Source organism: Bos grunniens, chromosome 19 (assembly GCF_055505025.1).
Source record: "Bos grunniens cultivar Pamir isolate PY7600 chromosome 19, Bosgru_T2T1.0, whole genome shotgun sequence".
NCBI classification, from domain to species: Eukaryota; Metazoa; Chordata; class Mammalia; order Artiodactyla; family Bovidae; genus Bos; species Bos grunniens.
In genome coordinates, this window is record NC_141183.1 from 9,638,302 (window position 1) to 9,658,395 (window position 20,094).

General features: G+C 57.6%; 1 protein-coding gene across 1 annotated transcript in view; it reads right to left on the reverse strand.

Moving 5' to 3' along the window:
- The window catches only part of DNAH17 (dynein axonemal heavy chain 17), a 96,848-nt gene that overhangs the window by 3,397 nt on the left and 73,357 nt on the right, over nucleotides 1-20,094 (reverse strand). Inside the window, exons 61-76 of the mRNA XM_086356430.1 lie at nucleotides 17,860-18,067; nucleotides 17,501-17,616; nucleotides 16,517-16,709; nucleotides 16,003-16,238; nucleotides 15,246-15,368; nucleotides 13,531-13,735; nucleotides 12,855-13,019; nucleotides 12,089-12,229; nucleotides 11,691-11,861; nucleotides 11,166-11,288; nucleotides 10,456-10,649; nucleotides 7,608-7,756; nucleotides 6,457-6,584; nucleotides 4,678-4,905; nucleotides 3,803-3,994; nucleotides 226-405 (exon numbers count right to left, since the gene is read on the reverse strand). Of these exons, the coding sequence (XP_086212556.1) occupies nucleotides 226-405; nucleotides 3,803-3,994; nucleotides 4,678-4,905; nucleotides 6,457-6,584; nucleotides 7,608-7,756; nucleotides 10,456-10,649; nucleotides 11,166-11,288; nucleotides 11,691-11,861; nucleotides 12,089-12,229; nucleotides 12,855-13,019; nucleotides 13,531-13,735; nucleotides 15,246-15,368; nucleotides 16,003-16,238; nucleotides 16,517-16,709; nucleotides 17,501-17,616; nucleotides 17,860-18,067 (2,752 nt within the window). The remainder of the gene's footprint in view (nucleotides 1-225; nucleotides 406-3,802; nucleotides 3,995-4,677; nucleotides 4,906-6,456; nucleotides 6,585-7,607; nucleotides 7,757-10,455; nucleotides 10,650-11,165; nucleotides 11,289-11,690; nucleotides 11,862-12,088; nucleotides 12,230-12,854; nucleotides 13,020-13,530; nucleotides 13,736-15,245; nucleotides 15,369-16,002; nucleotides 16,239-16,516; nucleotides 16,710-17,500; nucleotides 17,617-17,859; nucleotides 18,068-20,094) is intronic.

Sequence of the window (20,094 nt, forward strand, 5' to 3'; positions counted from 1 at the left end):
CCCACTGCAGAGAGGGCGTTTCCCCTCCTGCTCTGTGGAGGCTGCCTCTCAAACCCTCTTTCTGGGTTGCCTGCCCGCTGGCTTCTTCCTGGAGGGTCCGTGCTAAGGTCCATGACGGAGGCCCTCTCCAGGGAGCCCACGGGCTAGCACTCCCCTGTTGCTCTGCCTCCCGGAGGGCGCCCGTGTCTCATGTGTTACCCCATCCCTGGAGGGCGCTCTCCTCACCTTGTAGTCCAGGTTGGGGGGGATCTGAAAGCCCGGGGCCAGCAGGATCTCCCCCTCCAGCATCTCCGCCCGGATGTACTCCGCCAGGTAGGTCCTGCAGAGTCGGCGGTCCCAGTCGTCCGTGATGTGGCCGCCGTACATGATCTCCCCGAAGAGGTAGCGGAGGTCGTCCCAGGGCACCTTCGAGGGGACAGCTGCTGTCAGGGGGCCTGCCAGGCCCTCATGTCACCCTTGCCCCTTCCTCCCCACCCGCTCTGCAGGGTCACCCGCTACCCTCGGTCACCAGGCCCAGGGCTGGCCCTGCCTCCCCTCTGACTCCAGCCAGCAGCTGAATGGGATCAGCCCCTCCTCGACCCTCTTCCCATGAGGGGCTCTCCAGCCTCCACCCCGTCTCCCTGGCCCTGTGCCCACCCCTCCTCCACGCTCTCCCTTGACATGAGTCCCCTGGCACCGGCACTGAGTCCCCGCAGGCCCACCCCACCCCCGCAGCCCGCCTGTCCCCCGCTCCCTTTATTCCCCCACGTGGGGCTGGAACGGGGAGCTGCCTGTGACCCTTCCCTTCACCACCATCTCCAACAAGAGCAGTAACTCTCCATGGACGGAGTGTTGGCTCTGGGGCACTGGCGATCTTTTTGGCCACGCAGTGCAGTTCTTCCTGTCTTCACAGTCTAGTGGGTCTTTCACTGACCCCACCCCACAGGGCCCTGGTCCCAAGCATACTCCAGTAGCCTTGCCCACGCGGGCTCCGGTAGCAGAGCCAGCTCCAGCAAGTACCCTCTCCCCGATCCCAAAGCCTGGTTCTGCCCTGAGGGAACCCGACCAAACCAGGCAGCACACACAAGCATCCCCCGGCTGGTGGCCGGGTCTCTCCGCGCATCCCTCGGCTCTGCCCCAGCTTCCACGCTGTGCCCTTGGCCTGGGGTGCCGCTCCTTTGGCCACCACATGCCACGACTGCACTCCTCTGAAGCCACTTGGGTGCAGATCTCCCCCACCCCCAACTGCTGGGAACCTGTCCCCTTCCTGCTTCTCATCCCAGTGCGTAGCTGCTGCTCCTGCAGAACGCTGTCCAGCAGTGAGAGCCACACGGGGATGCCATGAACGAGACTTCCGATTTTCCAGCAGCCACTTAAGTGGAAAGATTGTTCCGGCAGGCATTCAGCATCAAAATTATGAATGAGGTATTTCACTTTTTTTTGTTAGCTTTGCACCAAGCTTTTGAAACCCAGAGTGTATTGTGGCTCTCTGTTGAGACATGCTGTGCATCACATGTACCGCCCGGCCTGAGACCTCACCGCACACACTTATTTTCTCTGAGGATTGCGACTCCTTAAGGGCAAGGTGGGCATTGATGCAGCTCCTGCAGTGCCCTGCCTGGATGGCAGCTGGCTGCCAAGAACAGACAAGTTAAAGTTAATTGAATAAGAACTTGTTGACTTTTTTTGGGGGCCGAGTCGCACAACATGTGGGAATCTTAGTTCCCCAACGAGGAATCCAGCTCAGACCGTCGGGGGTGAGAGTATGGAGTCCCAATCACTGGACCGCCAGGGAAGTCCCAAGAACTTGTCTGGTGTGCTCTCATGAACTTTGACTTGGAATACTAATCTCCTCTTCGTTGTCATCTGTGACTCTCACTTTTTCTCTCTGCTTGGTTATCTTGAGTATGTGCTGAGCTGCTTTCTCTGCATTCTGTGTATTTGCTTCGGGGACAGCTTCTGTTTCTCCTGCCAAGTGGGGTCAGGTACACCCCACGCTCTGCCTCCCTGGTCTCCGCAAACGGCCTCTTGGTGGGACGGCCCTTCCCTGCGGGTCGGGTAGGGGGTTGGTGGGACTGACCCCCGGGGGCGGGTGCTGTGTGCCCACCTGCTGGATGGAGTCCCCGGAGCGCTGCTCAGAGACAAGTTGCCAGGCCTTGTCCCTAGAGTCCGGGTTGACTTTCTCAGAGTTGGGAGGACGGAGGGGCTGTGGGCGGCGGGTGACCTCATGGCAGGTGTTTACTCAACATTGTCTCCCTGGGGCCATGGGCTGGAATGAGGGATGATTGGGCCTTGCAGGCCCCGGTCCCAGGCCTGAGCACATGCTGCTGAGCGGGACGCCGAGCGTCCCTCACGCCGGCGGTCATGGGAGCACATGGTGTGCGTCCTGAAGTGGTTTCTTAGGTTCTGTGTGTCACGAGGGAAGCTTCTGCGTAAATGTCGTTACAAGCTCCCAGCACCACTCCTCCTCCCACTCGAATCTCCCGGAGAGAACTCCTCTGACGAAGCTACTGTGATGATGCAATTCTTCCTCCACGTCTTCCTGCGTCTGTTTACTTGTGCGAGTGTCGTAAGATGTGCCGCTGGCGTGCAGCTCAGACCCTGTCACAGGTGAAGTGACCCCCACCCTCACCAGCACCTGCAAACAGAGATTGCCGTCCCCTTCCCCGAGGAGGGCCGGCTTCCACCCGGTCTGCCCTCCTGCTTTGTCTGGGGTTGGGTGTTTTGCCAGGAACTGAGCAAACAAACATTCCAGTCTCAGGCTTGGGTGGCGGCCGTCCTGGGAGGTCCGCTTCCTCCAGGGTCTGAGGACAGCTGGCCCAGGTCTCCCCTCTTCCCAGTGCATCTGAGCTTTCTTATGATGGGCAGGGGGTATTCTCCACCCCTTGTCTCTTAGCCCCTAAAGCTTGGAGGGGGTGCTCTGAGCCTCAGGCTTTCAGACATCCTTGGGGCGCGTGTCTCGGCCTTCAAGCACTGGGCCCAGCAGTCTGGGTGCCCTGGGAGCCTTGTGGGCCAGCAGAATGTCCACCGCAGTCAGTGTAGGAAGGTGCTGCTGTGCAGGAGTGCGGAGGAGCCCAGAGTTTATGGGGTCCCCTTCTGCTGCCTCCTGGTGGGGGCTCAGAGAGACAGGTCCTGTGCCAGGGCCCCGCTCCACGTGGGAGATCCCGAGAGGAGCGCAGTAGGCTGGAGGCCGGGCGGCTCTCGGTTCCCCAGGCCATGGCCGCCTCTGGCTTTGGTCGCGTGTGGACTCACCCCACCTCAGGCCCACGCCCGCAAATCCCCGCTCTGTGCCACAGACAGGCCAGCTGGGGCCCTCCGGCCAGAGTTCCTGGCTGAGCTGCCTCTCTGCAGCCCTCACGGCGGCTTTCATAGCGCCTCACACGTTTGTCTCCGTTTTCAACAAGAACGAAAGGAAGTGCTCTGTGTCTCCAGAGAGATTTTTTTTTTGGCCTGCCCTCTGATCTTGTGTTCTGCCTCCAGACACTGACTGGGGAGGCCTGCAGCCCCCGAGGCCCTTCTTCGGCTTTTCCCAGTTCACCACACTGCCCAGGAGGCTGGCCTTTCTGGGGGAATCCCTGTTCAGGTGCAGGATGAGCGGGTTCCCAAAGATGCTGACCCTCATGGAGTCATAAAAATTGCCAGACAGCCGAGGACTGCTGGAGGGGCCGATCAGGGCCTGGGTGCTAACCATGCTGTCAGATGGGTGGGGTCACGAGGAGCCTCATGCAGTCAGGTTTCCTTTGGCTTATGGACCCAAGGGAACGTCTCTTAAACATGAGACGGAGCAATGGAGTGGGCGGGCGGGCACCAGATTGGCCCATACCTTGGGGTTGGCTTCCAGGTAGTTGTAGAGCACGTTGATGGAGATGGTGAGGTCCCCGTTGTTGAAGGGGTACGACCGGTTCCAGCCCTGGGCCCCGAACTTGCGCCTCTCGGCCACCACGGCATGGAAGTAGCACAGGGCGAAGAGGATGCACTTGAACTCGATCTCCTTGGTGCACATCTCCAGCGTGTCCTGCGGGAGGACACACCCGGGTCAGGTGGGGTCCACACGGGTGCCCCGGCGGGGCCAGGCCATCCTTGCTGGCTGCTTCACGGGCGGTGCAAGGTGGGTGGAGGATAGGGGTGGGCCCTAAGGCCCCTGACTGCTCTGCGCTGGTCTGTAAAGTCGGGTAGAGAATGCTTGCTTGTCTTTGCTTTGAATGCAACTGTATCACGTAAGTATAGGATACAAGTCAAATTACTGATACTTCTTCCAAATAAAATATTCCCCAATATAATTCCTGTGCAGTTATTAACATTTCCTCATCGTCTACACATCCCAGACTCTCCAAAAACAACCTGTGAAGGGGGAGGGGGTGTTTAGCAAAGCCCTTCTGAAAGCAGGTGGCCCTAGGGAAAGGCAGACTCAGCCCTGAGTCTGAATGCTAGTTCTCTCTGGGCAGGTGAGATTTTAACTGGTCTTTGCTAAGCAGGTGGCTCTGAGCAGAGAGGCTTCTGGAAGCTAAGCAGTGTCCTCCTCCCCGGCTCAGGCCTGCGAGCACCACCCGGAGGCCAAGTGCTCTGTGGGGGCGGCAGGCCTGGGGCCAGAAAGCCAGATCAGGGGCAGACATCTGTCGAGGGGTCCCAGTGGGGAAAAGTGTGGGTGAAAAGCACAGGAGGGGTCCCGGGGGAGGGGTCCCGGGGGAGGGGTCCCACCTGCGTGAAGAGGTCCAGGGCCTTGTGCAGGTTGGCGTACATGCCCGTGGGCGGCTCGTTGGTGATCTTGATGGCGTTCTCCAGGATGCCCTGGGGGATGATGTGGCTCTCGGGGCTGGGGGCCGGCTCGGCGCTGATGAACACGCGGTAGTCATCGTGGCTGCCGGCGCTGTGCCTCTCCAGCTTCTTGTCCAGGGTGCTCAGCCACCGGGCTACCAGGTGGATGTTCTGCGGCCAAGACCAGGGCTCAGCGCCTGCACGCTCCTCCCCAGGACAGGCCCCTCCGCAGTGGTCCCGACCCTGCCGTCTGCCCTTCCCCGGGGCGCTGGCCACACTGGGTCATCTCACCCAGTGACCGAGGCCCCGGAGTCGAGGCTGGTGCTCAGTTAATTCAGGGCCTCCAGCCTCGGTGAGTCTTTCCCACCCTCCACCCAGCATCAGGGCTGGGTCCCTGATGCTGGGTTACATGGTCCCCGCCCCTCCTCTGAGAGGCTTGGGTGGAAAGCAATGACCTGGAGAAAAGGCTACCCTCGTGCACTGTTGGTGGGATTGTAAATTGGTGCAGCCCCTGTGGGTAGCAGTTTGCAGGTTCCTCGCAGAAAATGAAGCATAGAGCTATGTTGTGACCCAGCAACCCCAATTCTGGACATTTATCCAAGAAAATGAAAACGCGATTCCAAAAGATACACGTAGCTGTGTTCACAGCTGCATTGTCTACAGCTGCCAAGGTGTGGAAGGAACCTAAGTGCCCGTCAGTAGGTGAGTGGATAGAACAGAAGCACAGCAAAACATGAAGGAACGATGAGCACTGGATGGGGTGACTATGTGGGTAAATTTAAAAATATCTCTTGACTGTAACAAGCAATAATGTATCATGGGATTTAAAATATAAAATCAGAGTGCATGATAATATCAAAAAAGATGTGGTGTATATATGTAACACACACACACACACACACACACACACACACACAATGGAATATTACTCAGCCCTAAAAAAGAACGAAATTTTGCCATCGGCAACAACGTGGCCAGTCCTAGAGAATATGCTTCAGTGAAAGAAGTCAGACAGAGAAAGACAAATACCATATGATTTCACTTACGTGTGGAATCCAAACAACAAATGGACAAACGTAACAGTCATAGATGAAACAAACAGGTGGTTGTCAGAGGGGTGGTGGGAGGAGAGAAGTGGAAGGGCGATTACGAGGCGCAGATTTCCAGTTACAAAACAGATGAGTCACAGGCATGGTGGGGAAGGTGAGGTAATGTCTTTCCTGACAGATGGTAACTGGACTTACAGTGGAGATCGTTTTTGTAAAAGAAAATGAACTAAGAGAAGGACTTAAACCCGGGGTCCCCACACGGGGCCGGGCCAGGCCCCGTGGACTGAGGTCTGCCCTGCTGCGGGGTCTGCCAAACCCGGGGACCAGGGTGGGGACTTGGACAGGCTGCAGGGCCAAGGATGGGCGGTCGAGCCAGCACAGGGAGGAGGGGGGATGTCTTTCTCACTGTTGAAGGATCCACACTTGCAGCACCAGGACAGCGGTGACGCCCCAGGCCACCTGCTGACCAGGCGGAGCCGTGCTTGGTGTGGGAGACTCCTGCCCCGAGCCCTGCTCCAGAGGCTGCAGGAGTCCCAGCCAGGCTGGTGAACGCGAATCCCTTCCTTCTGGCCTTCAGGCCAATCCCCTCGGGTGCTGAGGCCCTGGGGAGCCCTCCCACCAGGGGCACGGGCGTCCCCTACCCACAGGGGCGTGGGCACCCTCTCCCCCGCACCTGGAGGATAACCCAGTGTCCGTTCTCCGCCGCCACGTCCAGGGCGTTCTCGGCCACCACCTCTTGTCCCTGCCCCAGGGACACGTTATGGAGTTTCCCGTTGTCTATGGTAAATCCCAGTTTTTTCCCTGAAGAAAAACAGGAAAAGCACGGGGAAGGCTGAATGACAAAAACAGAGCTTCCGTGATCCACAGCTTGGAATTCCATACCCTCGTTTAAAATTTGACAAAAGGTCAAAGTGTACTGCTTTGAAAGCCATCTCTAATAGGGACATGTCATAATTCGCAATGTTGTGCAACCGTTTCTCTGGTTCCAGGACATTTTCATCGTCCGAGAAGGAGACCCTGTACCCATCCTGCTGCCCCTACCCCGCAGCGTCTGGGGACCACTAATCTGCCTTCTGGCTCTATGGATTCGTCGTTTCAGAGACAAGGAATCGTAGAACATGGCTACTTGCCTCTGGCACAATGTTCTCTCTGCTGTCCATGTTGCAAGGGTGGGTCAGCGCTATTTTTTTATTGAAGGATAATTGCTTTACAGAATTTTGTTGTTTTCTGTCAAACCTCAACAGGAACCAGCCATAGGTATACTATATCCCCTGCCTTTTGAACCCCCCTCCCAGCTCCCTCCCATCCCACTCCTCTAGGTTGATAGAGAGCCCCTGTTTGAGTTTCCTGAGACAGACAGCCAGTTCCCGTTGGCTACTTAACACACGGTAATGCAAGTTTCCAGGTCACTCTGTCCATACACCTCAGCCTCTCCTCCCCTCCCCCATGTGCATAAATCTGTTGTCTGTCTGTGTCTCCACGGAGCCTTTCATGGATTCGCCTCGGTAGGATCAGCCATTCATCAGCTGGTGGGCCTGTAGGCCAGAAGATCTGCCTTCTGGCCGCTGTGAGAGCTGGTCCCTGTGAAGTGTATGTTGGGGAATGTCCCCGGGAGTGGGCGTGCCAGGCCGTCCGGCAGTTCTGCGTGTGACTTAGGGAGGGACCACCGGCCATCTTTCCACCCCCTCGCGGTCCCACCAGCGGCACACAGGACCCCGGCAGCAGTCCTTGCTGCGTGTCAGGCACTTGCCCTGCTGCCGGGAGTGGAGGGGTCTCTCTCCATGCTTTGGACCCGTGATGCCGCCTCATGCTGGCCACACTTACCCAGGGCTTCCACGTCCTTCAGGGGGTCGACCCCCGGGGAGAGGATGAAGAAGATGGGGGTGGAGGGGCTGCTTTCCTCATAGGACTTGGAGAACTCGACGCTCCGGCCCTCCACGAACTTGCTGCCCATCTTCTCCTCCACAAAGTTCCTGAGGGGACAACACTCGGTCAGACCCAAAGGGGAGGGCCTGTTTCCCTGGGGGACTTTCTGAGGCAGAGAAGGGTCTCTAGGTGGAAAGCCAGTTTCTGCTGGCACCTCCTGTAAGCAGGGAGGCCGTGTGTGGTGTTTGCTTGGGGCGCCCTTGGCTCCCATCCACCTGCACATGGACAGGTGAGAGGCTCTTGCCCCCGCTTTCAAAGGTGTACAAGGCCAGCCAGGACGGGACTCAAGGTGCCATGGCGTCCAGGTGACCACACCTCTGCTCCCAAGGAAGAGGCCTGTCCCTAGAGACTTCCTGCTTCTGGCACACTTGTCCGCTCTCCAGACCAAGGCAGCAACAAGGAGCAGAACCCAGACCCATCTAAGGGTCCTGGTGATCTCCCAGGGGCCCGAGGAGGAAGGACATGTATATTAGAGCCACCTCGACGAGCTCCAAGGACCATAAAACATGCACCTTCAGGAAAGTCACAGAAAAACCCCAAATTCTCTTCACATAAGCACCTCTCTCTTCCAAGCCCCAGGCTCTGTGTTGACCCTGACAAGGCTGGGGTCAGTTGAGGCCCCTCCTAGGGTGACTCTGGGCATCTCATCTCAGGTCTCTGCCCCTCCCTCTTGACCACAGGTGGCTGAGCTCGCTGTGTCTGAATGAGCCACGGGAGCTAAACTTATGTCCAATGTGGTCTTGGAAAGGACGGCGGCCTCCTTAAGAGATGACTCCCAAGGGGTCAGCAACCTGAGGCTCTGAGCATCGTGAAGACCCTCAGGTGGGCCTGGTCATGTCAACGCACCCCTCGGAGTCAACAGGGAGTTAGCGGGCGGGCACCAGGTGGGCCTTCCTACTCCCGCAGGAGTGACATCTCTCATTGCACCCCACCCCCACCCTGTAGTCTGGCCTTTACTGGCTTCTGCACAGACTCCTGAGTCGTTGCTGACCCCAGGCCAGGGCGGGGTTCCTGCTCAGTGTTGACCCCAGGCCAGTAGAGGGGTGTTCCTGCTCAGTGCCAACCCCAGGCTGGGGGGGTTCCTGCTCAGTGCTGACCCCAGGCTGGGGGGGCTCCTGCTTAAGGCCTCCAGTCGTGTTCAGCTCCTGCCTTTGAAATTGACCTGGAACGTCACTGTGGGGATCCCTGCCCAGGAAGGACGTCTGGGAGGTAGCAGGTCCCACCCCGGGGCAGGAATGTCACGAGCTCACTGCTGCTCCTGACGTGGCCGGGCCACGTGGTCACTCTGTGGACGAATTGATGACACAGAACAGCAGGCACCTGGTTCCGGTTGGGCTCTGCTGCTCTGGCGCTGCATCATGGACATGTGGGTACCAGAGCCACCCTCAGAGGCCTGCTTGGTGCCAGGTGTACAGATCCGGCTGGTGTTTTGGGGGGCCTGATGCCAGCACCCTGTCTGTCACGGGCGAGTGACCTTCCTGGGGCCTGTGGACGGGAGGAGGGAAGGCACTGGGCTCCAGGGCTTGGTGGAGGGCCGAGTGAACCTGGTGGGAGGCTCTGGGGCGCCCGGCACCTGGCGCCCGGGCTCTTGCTGATTGTGTGTTATTATTCGCCATGGATTTGGACCTGGATCTCCTTGCTGTTGAGCTCCGCTCCCGTTTCACTGGGGAGGTGAATCTGCTCTCCTCGCCTCCATCACAGAGCGTGACATGGGAGCGCCTGGTGTTCATGGTCGCCCACATGGTCCCGGTGCCCTTTCTCCTGTGTGACTTGGGTGACTCACGAGCGCTCTGGGGGCAGTGGGCCTGGACACCCACACGTGCTCAGCTCTCCCGGCGGGTGGCGTCCCGAGGGATGGCCAGTGCCCTTCCCCTTGGTCTTCCTCAGACTTTGTCCATCCTTCCTCTGGCGCTGAGCCCAGGAGGGTCCTGCTCTCTCCCTGTGACGTGATGTCTGGCTTCACTCTACCTGCTTCCTCCTGCGCCCAGAACCCCTCCGGGTCCCGTTCCTCTTTCGTCCCAGGAAAACAAAGCAAAACAGAAACGAACTGGTCCCTGAGCAACCGGTGGGTGTGAGTCAGGCCTTTGCTTTGTCAGAGGGGAATTCTACGAGGGACGTGGGCGTCTTTTGGGAAATCTGGTGGCTTTCAGGCCACTGGGACAAGTGGAAAACCAAGAAGCCTCTCCAAGAGAACGGGGCCTGCTTTGGTTCCTCCTTTCCCCACGACACCACAGTGGTCGGCCCGGGTTGGTGTGCGTGTGTTACAGCGGCTGCTACTCCTGGAGTCTTTCTGTGCTCTGGGGAGTGAAAGGAGCCAGGAGCTGAAACTCCATGGTTAAGTTTCCGGTCCTGGAGGCGGTTCAGGTCCAGGGAGGTTGCTCACGAAATCACAACTGTTCCCTTTGCAAATGAGCCGTAAAAATAAAAGATTTACTTGAAGTCCAGTCACTGCGGCCACGCGTGTCCTCCGATACTGATGGCTCTGCCAGTTCCCTCCCCACAGCATCCTACAAGGACCCCGTGTGGTTGCGCAGGCCGTTAGCGCCCAGGCTTTTTTTTTTTTAATCTTGGCGGCAGACCCAGGGAGTCTTGTCTTCCCGTCACTTAGCTCAGGGTGTCCTCGCCCAGCATCGGGGGAGGCGGGGAGTCCCATTGGCCACCTTTGGGGACCCCAGTGCCCCGAGAGCTCAGAACGGGGACCGGTGGGCGGGGTGGGAGTGGCAGGGGCCCGGGGCGGGGCGCTCACTTGACGGCGTAGGTCATGCGGTCGGGCCGCATGCAGCGCACCATGCACAGCTTCTGCAGCGCCGTCTTGGTCTTCCACTCCTTGGGGAAGACCCCCTTTTCTGGGGCTTCCGACTCCACCAGCTTCTTCCACCGCTTGGCAGACCCCTCAATGTCGTTGTCTAGGTTCCTGAACTCATCCATCTCCGAGAGGGCCTGGGGGCAGACCACACTTTCAGCTCTCCCCTGTCTGTCCCAGGGGGCACCCTGCCCCTAGGCTCTGGGAGATGCCTGACGGATCAAACGATGAGCTGCTGGGGGCTGGAGGCAAACCAGAGAAAGCGCTGGGATGAGGGAGGAGGAATCTGATCTAGGGATGTGACTCTCGGCTGCTTTTCTGGATGGGAGGGGGGCTTTGGAATGTTGGGGGGGGCCTGCTCATCCCAGGGGACCACCTTCCTCTGGTCGTTTTGACTCAGACCTTGACATTTTGCACACTTGCCTGGAGGTGAGTAGGGGGATCAGTTTGCCACCTGCAGGGGTGTGATGATGGACCTGCTATGACCCAGTAGGACGGCAGGGTCCCCGTGAGCTGGCAGGCAGCCCATCACTCCCCAGTCCTTCCCCATTCTCCTAAACGTCCGGCTCCGAGCGCCTAGTAAACACACTCGGGCTGGGCAGGAAACAGAGCGAGGCAGGGAGAGAACGCAGTGTTCAGGGTCTGAGACCAACCTTGATGCCGCCCCAGCCCTGGTGCTGCAGGAAGTCCACGGGCGACACGACCCCGGCCTTGAACGGGAACCTCAGGAGGAAGTCCAGCTCCACCGGGTTCAGCTCCTTCTTCATGGACAAGACCTGAGAGGTGGGGGGCTGGCTTAGCTGTTGTGCCGCAGCTGTGTGGGGGGCGGGGGGTGGGCGGACAGGGGCGCACGCCCCCCACTTGCAGGGGAAACACTGACCAGCCCCTCGTTTGTTTTTATTGGGTCAGCCAAAAAGTTTGCTTGGGTTTTTCCCTCCGCTTTGATGGCTCCCATCAGGGCTCCTTCCCTGGGATGAACTCAGGGGTGTCCCAGGGCAGTGCCTCAGACCCATTGGTCACCAGGAATGGTGTTAAAGTGGGGGCTTGGAGCCACTGGGTCTGAGTCGGAGCCTGAGGCTCTGCATCTCCAGCACCCCCAAAGTGTCCCCTGCACCCCCCCACCTCGCCCCTGGGGGTTCCTCGTGTCCGGGTCCCAGGGCACCAAGGCCGGACGTTACCTGAAACGCCACCTGTGCGAGGAAGATGAGCTTGTCGCGCTCGAAGAGCCCGCGGGCCGTGTACATGAACACCGAGTAGGTGATCTCGTCCGTCAGGTTGATCACGCGCTGTTTGACCTCGTCGGCGGGGGTGGTCTTCAGGATGGCCTTCTCGAACACCACGTTGAAGGCCTGGGGTGTCACCGGAGGCAGGGGCTTGGGCACGGCCCCGGAGCCTGCTCCACGCCGCCCATGCTGGCTCTGGTTGGTTTCCGTTGGGGTTCGGGGTCTGGGGGCACTGCTCGGACCCTCACTCTCTGGGCTGGTGCTGGTCAGACCTGGTGCCCCGACTCCCGCCCCTCACGGACACCTGCAGCCCGGCCCGAGGGCCGCAGCCCCGGGCCTGGAGGCAGCCGCACCTTGAGTGAGAACTGGTAGATGGGGTTGATCTTGTTGAGGTCGTTCAGGATGAAGTACAGCAGGGATGCCCTCGCTGCGGCCGGCCGGTAGTTCTCTCTCGCCTCGTTGATTTTAACTTCTGTGATTTTTGCCTCTTGCACCTTGAAACAAGCAGTCACAAACCAAAGTCACTTAGGGCGGAAGACCTAAGTAGACTTTCTCCAAAGACAGGCAGATCGCCTACAGGCACATGGAAATATGCTCACCGTTTCTGACTGTTAGAAAAAAATACACATCAAAACCACAATGAGGTGTCACCTCACACCAGACAGAATGGCCTTCATTAAAAATTTAGCCTACAAGTCCTGGAGAGGGTGTGGAACAAAGGGAAACCTTTGCTGCTCCCACTGTTGGTAGAAATGTAAGTTGGTGCAGCCGTGATGGAGAACAGTACGGAGATTCCTCAAAAAACTTGAAAGAGAACTACCATATGATCCAGGAATCCCACTCCTGGGCATATAACTAGACAAACCATAATTCGAAAACATGCATGCACCGCTGTGTTTATAACAGCACTATTCACAACAGTAAAGACATGGAAATGACCTAAATGTCCATCAGCAGATGAAGATGACGTGCCTGGTGGGCATCCGTGCCCCCCACCCTGTCCTGGGGCCCCGGTGAGGCTGCGACTTCTCTTCTCAATGACCGTCAGCCCACCTGCCATGCCCGCTGTGTGCTATGGCTGGGGGTACGAGGGGGTGGGTCCCTGAGACGGTTTCTTACTTTCTCCTCAATCTCACTGGCCGTATGTTTGGTGGTCTCCAGGTTCTCCACTAAGGCAGTGTCTCCCAGAAAGTTCCCCGATGCGGCCGACAGCCGGGCCAGCAGAGAATCTTCCAGCTCTTTCAGAACAATCTTAAATTCATTCTGGGACTTGGTGAGATTCGCCTGCAAGAGGGGCAGAGACCCGGGAAGGGAACTCAATTGCTGGCACGGCCTGGCCTCCCCATCTTGGGGGCGCTCGGGGGTTCAGAGCCTCTCAACAGCTTAGCCGAGGCCCCTGCAGCTGCCTGTCATGAGCAGTCAGCAAGGGTGTGGGAACCACAGTGGGAGATGTGGGGGCCGGGGACCCCTGAGAGCCCACAGGTGTGGCTCGGACAGCCCAGGAGGGGACTGGTACACTGGGGCTGGTAGCAGAAACATTCTTGTGGGCGAGGAGTTCAGTGCTTTTGGGCATCCGGGGCACCACTGTGGACTCCTGTTCTCTCAGTGAAGTTGTCACTTGATTTAGAATCAGGTTTGGGGGTAGCTGGGGAGGAGGAGTGACTCGTTTTGTTGTACAAAGCACACTCGGTGTGACAAGCGGGGGCCCCTTCAGAGTCACCGGACGTGTGGGTCTTGGAGACCTGCCCCCTCGGTCCGAGCCGCCGCCCGCCCTGCTCCTCCCGTCCCATCGCACCTTTAGCTGCTCCAGGTCTGGGCGCTCCTTCGCCACCACGGCGGCCAAGAGCTGGTCCTCCAGCCCGTCCCTGGTGACCAGGAAGTTGATCAGGGTGCACTGGGCCTGCATCTCGGGCTTGTAGTGGGGGTTGAAGTACTTGGTGTGCAAGATCAGACGGAAGTTGGGGTGGTACTCCACCTCCTTGTCGCCGATCTTAATGTACCTGTGGTCCGTGGAGGGAGGTATTAGGAGGGCCCCCCAACCCCGGGTGACCTCGGGACAGCAGCACAGACTCCCTTGGGACTCCCGCCAGCCCGGGAGGACAGTCTGAACTTCTAAATGAAATGTTTCACTATAAAGCTGCTTAGAATGAAGGTCTTCCAGAAGCCATCTGCACAATTTCCCACTTAACCAGGAAACCATTTCCCTCTAATGCACATGAAATTGGGACTTCCTGGTAGTCCAGGGGTTAAGAATCTGCCTTCCAAAGCAGGGGATGCGGGCTCGATCCCTGGTTGGGGAACTAAGATCCCACCTGCAGAGGGACAGTTAAGCCCTCAAGCCTCAACTAAGATCCGATGCAGCCAAAATAACAAAAGGAAAAAATTTTTAATAAAAAAACACATAAAATCATGGTGTATTGTGTCGGGGCTCACCCTGATGAATAATCTGAAACTTGGGAAAAAAGAAAACAGAAGACCTTTCCTTCTTGGGGTGCCACCGGCCTTTCTAGAGAAAGCACCTGCTCTTTGGCTGGTCTGTTCTGGTCTTATAGGAGAGTTCACTCAGCCCTGGCTGCATGTCTTACTCATGTGGGAGCCTCTGAAGAAACACTCAGGCCTGGGATGCACCCCAAGGCCATTAACGTCAGAAAGACACTGGCCCCCAAATTCAGAACACCAGGACATCCAGGAGCTCCCTGGGCTAATCTGATGAACAGCCAGGAATGTGGGCTGGCTCGTCCTTGGTGGGGGCTGCTTCTCTTTGGCTCTCCCCTCTGCTACCCCATTTCTGGCTGAGCTCACTTTTGGGGGGGCCTCTAATTTCACCCCTGGGTATCACCACTCAAGCCAGGCCTTCCTCAGAATCTAGCATATCACCACATTTGTCATCTCTATTCTGGGCTTCTGCCCACAGCCCTGCAATTATAGGCGGCTCAGGTCGACTCCGACATTTACATTTTTAAAGCTGATTTGCGTTTTTATGTTAGAAAAGTAACATAAGCTCAGTGCATCAACCAATGAATGGATAAACAGAATGTGGCAGATCCACAGAATGGAATATTATTCATCTGTAAAAAGAACGAAGTATGCATGCTTACTACAGCTTGAAAAGATACTCAGAGAAACCAGGCGTGAATGTCCTAAATGCCACTGGATTGGTTACTTTTGGTTAGCTTACGTTATATGAATCTCAGCTAAATAGGAAGAAATAGTAATACTGGTTCAAGATTTGCAAAATGCATGAAAACAGGAGAAAAGATGACCGTGAAGGATGGCCGTCTGCAGGCGATCGCTGATGCCGTGTTGGTGTAGGTCTTCCTCCCTAACTGGGATGTGGACCTACCACTGCTCTCCCGGCGGCCCCTCCCAGGGGGCTTCCCCGCTCACGCCCGTCAGCGTTGTGCTGAAGCCCCTGAGGCTCCGAGGAAAGCAGAGGCTCTGCCCTTCCTCTCCGTCCGGAGGCCAGACCTCGGCGCTGAGGACCTTCACGTGGGGGGACCTGTCACTCACTTTCCCTTTTTGATCGTGTTCCTGCCCAGCAGGGGGTCCAGAACCGGGTCGATGGTCTCGCCAATGTTCTCAATGAGCAAGGTGTCCCCTTCTGAGATGGCCTGCTCGATGATGTCCAGATAGCTGTGGGCACAGCATCAGGTCGTGAGGGCCTCGGGGCCCGGTGACCACGCAATCGTGTGCCCCAGGAGGGACAGGAGAGGTGACTGAAGGGCCAGTAGTTCGTTCCTCCCCAGAGGGTCCTTCCGGAGGGGAGCACAGGGCTCTCTGTGTGAATCACCCCCAGGTGGGGAGGTTTGAACATGGAACTGCTTTGTGGCTGCAGAGCTAAACGTTCCACATCTGTGTTTCCTCTCACTGCCCCGCACCCTGGGAAGGCTCTCAGCAGCTGTGTTATGGGCACTGCTTCCCATCTATGAGAAGAGATGGCAAGACGACCGGCCGCAGCCTCCCAGCCAGCCAGTGACCAGGCAGGACCACTGTGGGTGGGGGTTGATGTGTCAGCGCTGCCCCTGCAGGAGCGGCAGTGAACGGGGAGAGAGGAGCAGCGAGTTCGATTCTTCACTGTCTGTGCCATTCCCCGGGGTCTAAGAACTAAGAAAATCCGAGCCCCCGTGGGCCAGTGTTTGTTTCCAAAGACCCGTCCATTCATTTAACAAGTGAAAGCCTCTGAGTGGGCTTCGCAGACTTCTGGCTGAGCTAACGGGCTGGCACCGCCTCTGGAGCCCCCACCCCACCCGCCTCGGTGACCGCGCACCTCTTCTGTCCCAGGCGGATGGCCTTCAGCTCGCTGCTGTATTTGTTTTTGATCCACTTGATGCCCTGCAGCTGGGCATCCACGATGAGGGGCCAGCGCTCCGTGTTGCACAGGATGGTGGCATTCTCCGTGGACATGCGGTCGCTGGGGAGCCCCTGGTTGTTCCAGGTGGCCACATCTGCATCGTCGGTCAGCAGGGTCAAGGGGTCCAGACCCTTCGTGATCGGGATCGGGACCTGCCGAGGGGGGCGGTGTGGCCTGACTCACTGCTCGGGCGGAAGCGGCTCTCTGAATAACACGTGGGCCACAGGGGCAGATAGCCGCTCGCAGCAGCTTGGGACCTGGCCAGAAAGGATGTCAGCATCGTCCGCGCCAGGCCACCCTCTGCACCCTGGCTACCCTACAGCCTCTGCCTTGTTCATCGCAGGAGCGACGGTGAGACCTGGCTGGTTCTGCCCTCCCCTCCCCCACAGACCTCCCCAGACGTCCTGATGAACACCACGGGACCTCTTACCTTTAAATGGTTTATGTAAGGGATCCAGAACCTCTCCATCAGCTCGTTGCGGTACTTCTTGGTGAAGTAGCCCACGTAGGAGACGAAGGCAGAGATCAGCAGGACGTCGCCGCACAGCGTGATGCCCTGGCCTTTGAAGCTCTCCACCGACTCGGCCCAGCGGACATTTTCTGACGCCAGTCCTCCCACTAGCCTGAGGTGGGGGCCGGGGGTCAGTGGACGAGAGAGGAGCCCGTGCCCCCGGCGGGAGGGAGGGCAGGCTGGAGGGACGGGAAAGGTGTGCTTCCGTCTGTACCACGGACCTCGTGGCTTCAAAGCCTTCCTTTGCTCAGTGGTTCAGGAGCGAGTGTGCTTTGTGGGGAGTTTGGGGGAGAAAACGCTTTAGGGAAGCAAAGCTAATGTTTTCTGGGTGCGGTTGGGGACGCCAAGCTTCTGTCCCCAGGGTGCTGGCCTCACATGCACTCTATGCTATCTGACCACGTGACCTGACCACCGAGGCCACTGCCTGGACACTGCTGAGCACATGCTTTGGGCAGCGGCTAGTCCATTGGCGGCCACCTGGCCCCGCGTGGGGTGGGGACTCCAGGCTGTGCTTCGTGCTTCTCAGGCCACTAGCCCGAGGGCTGGTCCCCAACCCTGAACAGCACACCCAGCGTCCGAGAGCAGGGCCAGGTTTGCAGAAGTACAGATGCCCGATTAGGCTCATGGAGGTGTGTCTCTGGCATCATCTGAGCAGCCCTTCTTCCGGGTGACCGAAAGACCACCTTTGACTGTCCCAGCAGAGCTGAGTCCACATCCCACCGGAGGCCAGGTAGGCAGCCTTGGGACCTCCCAGCGTTAATCCTCACGACTCTCTGTGCTCAGAAAGTGGGGGCTGCACCTGGGGCTTATCCCCCAAGAGGCCGTTCTGTGGGCTCATCCCTTTTGGGGGTGGTGGGTCTGAGGACAGGATGGGTCTTGTGATGGGGTGTGGGGGCGAGGTACCTGTTAGCCAGCGAGATCACCCTATTGGTGGCATCAGCCTCCTGCTGGCACTTGATCTTCTCGGCTGTCGCTTTCTCAAATGCCGACGTCAGGTTGCTCAGATTGGCGTTGAGTTCCTGGAAAGACAAGGTGGGAAGGCCCTGAAATCGGGATGCCCCTGGCTCTCCCGGGAGTAGAGGCAGCTGAGCCCTGGGAGGGCTGAGATCCCCGAGGGGCCTGAGGGCCACAAGCACGGCCGAGGCAGGCGGCCTCCAGGGTGTTCCGGGCCCCACGTCAGATGCTCAGTAACTGACAGGGGTGGCCAGGCCAGCCCCTCTCAGGCGGAGGTGGTGGCCGCCGCACCCGCGGGCCGCACTCACGGCAATCTTGTTCTTGATGCGGGAGAGCTTCTCCTGGGCCTCGGCCAGCTCAGCGTTGGCCTCCTCCAGGGCCTGCCTCTTGGGGGCCACGTCGCAGTAGACCTCGTAGAAGCGGACGATGTTGATGCACCAAGAGCACAGGCCCGCGGCAGCCGCGGACTTGGAGCGGATGAACTCGGGGTCGAAGGTCGGGTTGCCTTGGTAGGGCCTGGGGAGCGAGTGACAGCAGGCTGGGGACACAGGCTCCCGCCACCCTGCACCTGCCTGCAGCTCCGCATCTGTCTGCGACTCCAGTGCCCATTACGAGCCGTAGGAGGAGCAGAACGTTTAACTTACTATCTCCTGGTATCTTAATGATCACAGAAAGAAGAAGATAAGACTGAAACTCAGAACTCTGGCCTCTGGAGTGGAATTAAGGGTATGAAAGGGAAAAAAGTGAAAGTCGCGAGTTGTGTCCGACTCTTTGCGACCCCACGGACTGTACAGTCCATGGAGTTCTCCAGGCCAGAATACTGGAGTGGGTAGCCTTTCCCGTCCCAAGCCAAGGACTGAACCCAGGTCTCCCGCACTGCAGGCAGATTCTTCACCAGCTGAGCCACAAGGAAAGCCCAAGAATACTGGAGTGGGTAGCCTATCCCTTCTGCAGCGGACCTTCCCGATCCAGGAACTGAACCAGGGTCTCCTGCGTTGGAGGCAGATTCTTTACCAACTGAGCTATCAGGGAAGCCTATGAAAGGGAAAAGAAGTAGTGATTTCAAGATGAAGAAAAGCTGCTGCTTCCCCCCCTTAACTCTCTGTTCCCTGCTGCTTCTATAGCTGGTCTCACTTTCATTCTGCAACCACTCCGGCCCTCAGCAAGAAAACTGGTGTTGGGGGGATGGCAACTTGCCCAGATTTATGCCCACAGGAAGTGTCGGAACCAGGGCCCAGTTTTCCAGCATCACCGGTGAGGCTCAGGCTCTACATACAGGTGAGACTTCAAAGAGGTGACGTTAAGGTGTTATCTTACAAAAGTGATGAGGAACAGTGCCCGCAGATGCAGCTAAGAAGCTCTAGAAACTAGTGTTTTTAAAATAATGGTGACATCATTGAGCGTTAACAGACTGAGCTGTCTGCAGAAGGAATTCTGAATGGATGATTCAAAAATCATAACTGAAGTGTGATTTGAGTTTAGGTGGGGAACACAGCCCATCACCTCCTCTATCTGGCATTTTTTACACTCTATTTAGGCGGTGGGTCTGCATCTGTTAAGCACACTCCAGACAGCATGGGGAGGTGGCAGTTGCGAAGTTTGCTGGGTGACAAGGAGAAGACATTTATCATGGCACTGTTTATGATGGCAGAAGCGGAGACAGCCTAGACCCTCAACAGCGCAGGTATAGTTAAGTAAATTACAATTCATCTGTGGTTAAAAAAAAAAAAAAAAGAAACAGATCAAGTGTTTTGACAAGATAGGGAAAAGGTTTTTTTCTCCTGCAATGTTAAGTAAAAAATAAAAATCAGAACAGATAATTGCATATACACAGTATTCTTTCAACTACCAGGGGGAAATCTTTAGAAAAAAGACTGAAAGGAAACATGCCAAATGTTAACACAGACCACCTCCTGGAGGCGAGTCTGGAAGTGTTTCTCTTGAACTTCACACTATTCCTTAGTCATCAAATGCTTTTCGTTCGTCCAGCTCTCTTCTGATACAGATGGAACCGAGAGGCTGGGGTCTCACCTGGGCTCACTGGGGTCATGGGAAGGCCTCCCTTTCTCGCTTGGGGTCAGGTCAGCTTGGCCCTGAACTTGGGTTAGGGGGGGATGGCTAGGCACAGAGTGCTCACAAGTGCGTGCGTGCTAAGTCATTTCAGTCGTATCCGACTCTTTGTGACCCCGTGGACTGTCGCCCCCAGGCTCCTCTGTCCGTGGGATTCTCCAGGCAAGAGTACTGGAGTGGATTGCCGTGCCCTCCTCCACGGGATCTTCCTGACCCAAGGAGCGAACCTGTGTCTTTTACGGCTCCTGCGTTGGCAGGCGGGGTTCTTTGCCACTGGCGCTACCTGGGAAGCCTGCTCACAAGTGCAGTGCTCACCAATGCTGGTGTTACTGGATTTACGGGGCAAGGTGGGGAAGCGCCCACTCTACATATCCTTTCCAAGTCCCACTTCAAGACGGACTAGGACCTGGGGCCCTTTGCTGCAGTGACTGCACCTGGACAAGTGTCTCCTTGAGCAACAAATGCAAAGAAAC